The following is a 7,500-nucleotide window of genomic DNA, read 5'->3' as shown; positions in this document are numbered from 1 at the left end:
CACACTGGTAACCACAGGGGCCTCTGTTAGCTTTAGGCTTTGAGCAAGTTTAAGAAAGAGGAACTAGCAGGGCATCAACTGCAGAAACTAGAACTGCCTCTGACATAGGTAGGTGTAAGTCGCAAATTTCTTTCCGTGGTTACTACGGTTAATTAATGTACATTATTCTAATTGTTTTATATGATTACAAGCTCAAGAACATCTTATCCTCCAATCACAAAACATGTTATCCTGCACAAACAAAACACTGCATGTCTGGTTTGTCTGACAAGCTAGCAACTGTAGTTCCACCTCACTGAACAGAACCAAATCCCAGAGGAACCCTGGACGGTTCTTAATCTCCATGCTACGCTAATGCTCTAGCATAACCATGAACACCAGATGACTGGTGTCCAATTAGTGCTGGGGAACTGTAGGATAAAATGTATATGTTTCACATTTAATTAAGTAGGTTAGTATAGGATTCCATATCATAACTTGAATTGAATGGGTAACTTAGTTGACCATGGGTTTTGTGTGACCTGTTGTGTGATGGGTTTATGAGCTAAGGGGCTTGGAGGTAAGGGGATCATATGTAAATATTCTTATCTTTGGGGAGGCAAGGAGGCCACAGTGTAATAGTCCGAGGGAGGGGTTTTAGGTATAAGACATGAGTTTGCCCAGAGATGGGTGGGCATTGTTGCTGAACATTTCGTGAACATGGATTGCTTGTAACAATGCTCCCGATATCGTTAATAAATCTGCAGTACCACTCCAGTTGTCTGTAAGTAATTTTGACCACAGAACTACAGCAATCATGCAGTTAAGTGGAACAGCAGAGTCTCCGATGTCTGATAAAACACTGGACAGCTGCTGGTGTTACAGCGCCCAGGACCTCTTCCACAGCAATGACTCTACATCATACACCATCACTCCCGATAGGACAATTACAGCAGAGTGCGCTAAAGTCATTTCATGTTTGATGTGATATTACACCATCTGCTGAGGCGTGCGAATGATGATGAACTGGAAATACAGCCAAGACAGCAGACTGCGGGCTATGCATGGATTCAGCTAACATGAAGTTTTAAAAAAAAGTCATATAAACATGCAAAACATTACAGAGAGAGAGGGAGAGAGGGAAAGAGAGAGAGAGAGGGGGAGAGAGAGGGAGGGAGAGAGGGGGACAGAGAGGGAGAGAAGAAAAGAGAGAGAGATAGGGGGAGAGAGAGGGAGGGAGAGGGAGAGAGGGGGAGAGAGGGGGAGAGAGGGAAAGAGAGAGAGAGAGAGGGAGAGAGAGAGAAACTTCTATGGCAAAGCCACCATTCCCACTTGTAAGTTACTTTATAAGCTGTATATGTCTACTACTACACCTACATAGACACTAATCAAAGTGCAAAATGGTTTTAAAGCGGGACATTTTAGACAAAGTCTGAGTCACCCCAAATTAGCGCCGCCTGCTGGCAACACATGGAAAAGCGGCCCTTAACTTCAATCCAGTAAGAGCAATTACTGATGAGACTCATCAGTCTTTAGAGAAGAAAATGAGTCTAGCCAGGTACCTGTTACTGCTTAAAGGGAGAGAACATCGCTAATCGCCCCAGCTCGTTTATATGGACGAATTAGTTAAGACTGCTCACCACAGTGCCAGAGCCCCCCTGTGTGAAGAACAGGACCGTACCTCTCTGCTGGTGGACACCATGTAGACGTAGCTATGGTAACCAACTCTCAGCATGGCCATGCATCCACGTCACCTCCCCCACAGCGTCTGAAGTCTGGCAGTCTCACAGTGCGATACTCTTAGTCTGAAGTCTGGTCGTCTCACAGTTCAATATTCTTAGTGTGAAGTCTGCCCATCACACAGTTCGATATTCTCAAGGCTGAAGTCTGGTCGTCTCACAGTGCGATACTCTTAGTCGGAAGTCTGGTCTTCTCACAGTCCGATACTCTTAGTCTGAACTCTGGTCTTCTCACAGTTCGATATTCTCAAGGCTGAAGTCTGGTCGTCTCACAGCTCGATATTCTTAAGTCTGAAGTCTGCCCGTCTCACAGTGTTATATAAGCCTGACAGTCTTTCTGCAAAGCCATGAGGGCATTGCCGCTACACAATTTGTCTGAATATCTGAAGAAAAAGAATCGTTTCATGCTGCCTGATTTCTGATAATCTTTCTAACTGAAGTCTGAGAGAACTTCTGTGTGCTGCTCCTCTAGCCAATCTTATTTACCCAGGTCTCCGCAATGGTTGTCATAGCGATGCCAAATGGTGGCTTATTATTGGCTACTGCTTAGTTCAGCCGGCTACTCCCAGCCTGAGAGGTCCCACAGGGGCCCTGGTGCCAATCAACCGTGAGGCTCTTCAGGTGAGTGGATCGGAGAGCTCAGTTAGTCAGGGAGACTCACAGCAGTAAGTTCATACGGATTTACACACACACACACACACCACACACACACACCACACACACACACCACACACACACAACACACACACACACACACACACACACACACACACACACACACACACACACACCTCTTTGGGTTCTGGCTCCTCCCCTCCTTCCTCCAGTGTAAGGGCAGCCAGTTGACTGGCTCTCTGCTCCATGAGATTGATGTAGCGGATGGGGTTGGACAGGGCCTCAATCACATCTACACACATACACACACACACAGGGAAGAAAAAGATCAGCACACACACATAGACACACACATTATATCTCTCTCTCTCTCTCTTATGCACTCGTGCAACACACACACACACTCATGTACACACAGACACCCTTGACTACTGCCAGGCTTTACCTGCAAATGTGTCGGGCACATAGTCCTTCACTTCAATGTAGACAAACAGAGTGGGCAGAGTCAGACACTGGTTCTTCTCATTCCGCAGAGCCACATAGTGATAACCTGAAACACACAAGAAAGTCAACATGACACACACACACACACACACAAACACACACACACATTCACAGCACTGGGCATTAACATTTGAAGGTATGAAAGGGGCATGTGTGGGCATGTGTGTGTGTGTGTGTGTGTGTGTGTGTGTGTGTGTGTGTGTGTGTGTGTGTGTGTGTGTGTGTGTGTGTGTGTGTGTGTGTGTGTGTGTGTGTGTGTGTGTGTGCGTGTGTGTGTGTGTGCTCTCACCTGGTCGAATCGCTGAGACAGGAATGATCCGATGTCCAATTAACTTCCCTCCATCCTCAAACACAGCTATCCTCAACGAGGCCAGAGAGGGCAGCACAATCTGAGTGAAGTCAACCACACAGTCACAAATGCATCATGGGTATTGTAGTTCTACACTGCACTAGGAAACACCACTCCATAGTGGCAAAGACTGCGAAACGGATGAATGTACAGGGCTCTCTCAGGCAGGCTGACCTTCTTGAAGACTATGGGCTCTTCATCCCACACTGGGTTGAGGGAGTTTCCTGGAGACGTTTTGGTCCTGAAGGCTTTCCTCTTGGTGTCCACTGGGAGCCCAAACATGTCCACCTCCACGTACGTCCCCACCTTCCTGTCCGAGAGGAACTGGCCCGAGATGATCTGCACAATACCGACACTGACGTCAACAATAATACCAACACCAACACCAACAATAGCAAACTAGTTTACTAGATAATGTTCAACAATAAAGTGTGTAGAATAAATAGAATTATATAGAATAAACAGGGCCTGTGAGACTTTATCGACACGAACACTAACGTCAAGAATAATACCAACACCAACACCAACAATAGCAAACTAGTTAACTAAATAATGTTCAACAATAAAGTGTGTACAGTATATTATAGAATAAACAGGCCCTTTGAGACTTTATCATTTCAATCATATTTGTGACAAATGCATTTACTTTATCCTAGGTTATGGATACATGATGATGATTCATGTTGTGTTACAGTATCTACATTTTTATGATTTCTGACTGACTGGTGTCATTAACCAGTGATGGACAGACACATTTGCCAACATATCACCCTCTAATATACCATGAATTAACTAATATAACTAAAACATATAATGAACAAACAAAACTAACACAGAGACATGAACCAACAAGAACTTAAACAAAGACACGAACCAAACAGTACTAAAACAAGTACAGTACATGAACAAACACAACTAAAACAAAGAGAAAAAAAACAGAACTTAACCATATAATAGACTAACATAACTAAAACATATAATGAACAAACAGAACTTAAACACAGACTTGATCAAACAGAACTCAAAAAAAGACATGAACAAACCTAACTAAAACATGTAATTAAGCTATCGCTAAATGATAGGGAAACTATTACTCTGAAAACCCTCTGTCTTACTTAACATGGTGAATGCTAAACAACACAAAAGTGTGTGTGTTTGTGTGTGTGTGTGTGTGTGTGAGTGAGTGAGTGTGTGTGTGTGTGTGTGTGTGTGTGTGTGTGTGTGTGTGTGTGTGTGTGTGTGTGTGTGTGTGTGTGTGTGTAAAGCAGGGCATTTGGTTATACGAGGACATCCTTCACCTTCACTGAGAGTGTGTTGGCCACGATACCGTCCACCATGCGCTCGGTGAAGGGGTCAAAGTTCTTGTCGGATCGGCGCATGTATTCGGGTTTCATTCGGTAGCCACTCTTACCGTTGTACTCAAACATATCCAAGTTCAGCTGCATGGACAGGTCTGTCATGTGACCCGCCAGGCAGGAAGAACACAGACAAGAGAGGGAATATGTATTATGTAATGTACTTTCCTTTATAACCTCAGTAATATATATTATGTAATGTACTTTTGTTTATAACCTCAGTAATATATATATTATGTAATGCACTTTCATTTATAACCTCAGTAATATTGCACTGGGCAACATGTATGAGGTGCAAGGCTAAGCATCACTACTGACAAAAATCAAGCAGAGCTAGACAAACAATGACAAGCATTGACATAAAAACTGTTTTCACCTACACCTTTATCGTAAACATCTACATCCAACTACATCTGCATAGGAGACATCTACATTCATCTAAATCTGCATAGTAGATACCAACATTAATCTACATCTGCATAGAAGACATGTACTTTTATTCTACATTTTAATAATTTGGTGTTAATGTTGCTCTAAGGTCAGGATATGTTGAAAATAATCATAGAAAAACAGTTGTACCATGTTGGCTGATTTCTTCCATACGCAGCAGGTACTCCACACATTTGATATGAATTGTCAAGTGTGAATTGTGAGAGTAGCCGTAGTAGTAGCAGAAATAGTAATACAAAATAGTGATAGCACTAATAGTAATAGTAGTGGTAGTGGTAGTAGTAATAGAAGAAAAAGTAATAGAAGTAATGGTAGTAATAGTAATAGTGATATAAGCAGTAGCAGCAGTAGTAGTAGTAGTGGTAGTTGAAATAGCAGTGATACAATTATAGTTGTAGAGGTGTTAGTAGTGGTAGCAGTTAAAGAAGTAGTGATAGTTGTAGAGGTATTATTATTTTTAGTAGAAATTGTAATGGTAATAGTGGTAGCAGTAATAGTAATGGTGGTAGTAGAGGTGATATTAGTAGGAGCAGTATAAGTAATAGTGAAAGTAATAGCGGAGTAGTGATAGTTGTAGAGTAAGTAGGAGGAGCAGTCATAGTAATACTGATAGCAGTAATAGTAATAGTGATATTTGTAGTAGTGTAATGATAGTTGTAGAGGTGTTAGTAGTTGTAGTTTTAGTAGTAATGGCTTAGTGATAGTTGTACAGGTGTAGTAGGAGGAGTATTATTAGAGGCAGCGGGAGTAGGAAGAGTATTATCAGAGGCATTCCTTACCGATCACCTGGAAGTTGAGGGCCGCTAGTTGGCAGCCTGCGTTCCAGAAGACCTGGGGCATGTAGTTGGAGGAGTCGTAGCGCGTGCCCTTGGGGTAGATGCGACTCAGCTGCACCTTGTTGTACCTGAGAGGCTCAGGTTAAGGCTGCCAGACCAGCACAGGTGGGACTCATTTATTTATTTATTTATTTATGCGTTTATTTGAAAAGGGACATTGATAAACATTTCCCTGAAAATGTAAATGCACCGGAATTAGCTTGGTTAGCTAGTTTTCATCTGTTGTCCCTTGGCATGGCATGACAGAGAGATATGGAAATAAAAGAAAGAAATAATAATAAAAAATTATATAATTAAAAGAAATAATATAAAAAAAAAAAAAATAATAAATAATAATTAAAAAAGACAACAGAGATGGCATTCACCGTGTGACACATCATGACTTATAGGGCACTGAACTGTATGCTGATCCAACGTATATGATGTGAGTATGTCTTAAAGGTGCGGTCCTCGATCCTGGCTTAAGGCTGTTGTTGTTTGAGCTTATCATCCAATCAAATACATCCCTCCCTTCCGTGCTCATGAAGCAACAATGGTGATTGGTTGGGATAGCGTGTGGGTCAGATCGCCCTGCATGGTGAGAGAATGACCTGCCGTATACTGCATGTTTATCTAATGTGTGGGTATCAGCGACTTCTATAGAGGTTACATCTGCTCTTTGTACTTTCAGTGTGAACTTCTATGTTCTTTCAGTGTGAACGTGACAATGCAGCCCAATCTCCCTCTCTGTCTCTGTCTCTGTCTCTCTCTCTCTCTCTCATAAACACACACACACTCATGTACACACACACACACACACACACCCTTAACCACTGCCAAACTTAACTGCAAATGTGTCGGGCACATAGTCCTTCACTTCAAATTAGACAAACAGAGTCAGACACAAGTCGGTTTTTCTCATTCCGTAAAGCCACAGTCTAACGCTGATGTCTGAAACAGGCCACTGCACACAGATCGCATGTGCTGCACGACAATGCACTATCTATACTGTAGGGGGCGCTTCCACCCTATAACATGTGTGTTCACATAACAACCTCGTCTGTGCTCGCTAACATACTGTACACATCATCCTATGAAGTGACTGTTAGGGCCCTATCTTGCCGATCAGAAACGCAAGTAGGACGGCGCCAAGCGCAAGTAGCTGTGTGGGCGGCTCTATGGCGCAGTTGCTATTTTAACGGCGGAAAAAACACACTTGCGTCCAGCGCAAGTGTCAAAAGGGTTGGTCCAAAGGAGGTTACTCAGCCATAGGTGTGGTTTAGGCGTAATATGCAATAAACCAATCGGAGCGTCATTTCACATTCCCTTTAAGAGCGAGAAGCGCATAGTCCATAGCGGCTTGTTATTTTGATGGCGGAATTACCTGGTGGAAGACCGGAGAAGTTCACAGCCGAGGAGACCAACGTGAGATTTACACCAATTTTTTGGCAAGCCATATATAATTACAAGGAAAATAAAGTATTTACCACTTGAGGAAATCCATATCCAAGATATTTAAAAAATAAGTATACATGTAGCCTACACATTGACCCAAATGATTCAGGTTAATTGAAGCTGCGTGACATTTGATTTATTGTATGGCTTTGTAAAAAGCCGGGAGATAGATATATATGGGGATGCGAGAAACCCTCCAAAAGTAAGCAAGCAAGCATGTCAAGATATTGCCGTGATTG

The 7,500-nt window shown here is 42.7% G+C and overlaps 1 protein-coding gene across 1 annotated transcript in view; it reads right to left on the bottom strand.

Moving 5' to 3' along the window:
- The window catches only part of plcb1l (phospholipase C beta 1-like), a gene marked incomplete at both ends in the record, with an annotated part of 150,278 nt that overhangs the window by 23,851 nt on the left and 118,927 nt on the right, over window positions 1-7,500 (bottom strand). The window contains 6 exons of the mRNA XM_080853239.1: window positions 2,510-2,625; window positions 2,779-2,883; window positions 3,127-3,226; window positions 3,361-3,525; window positions 4,485-4,639; window positions 5,771-5,895. Of these exons, the coding sequence (XP_080709365.1) occupies window positions 2,510-2,625; window positions 2,779-2,883; window positions 3,127-3,226; window positions 3,361-3,525; window positions 4,485-4,639; window positions 5,771-5,895 (766 nt within the window). The remainder of the gene's footprint in view (window positions 1-2,509; window positions 2,626-2,778; window positions 2,884-3,126; window positions 3,227-3,360; window positions 3,526-4,484; window positions 4,640-5,770; window positions 5,896-7,500) is intronic.

This window comes from Sprattus sprattus (assembly GCF_963457725.1).
Source record: "Sprattus sprattus genome assembly, chromosome: 16".
Taxonomy (NCBI): domain Eukaryota; kingdom Metazoa; phylum Chordata; class Actinopteri; order Clupeiformes; family Clupeidae; genus Sprattus; species Sprattus sprattus.
The sequence above is the reverse complement of the archived record's forward strand: the minus strand, read 5'-3'. Positions and strand labels throughout refer to the sequence as shown.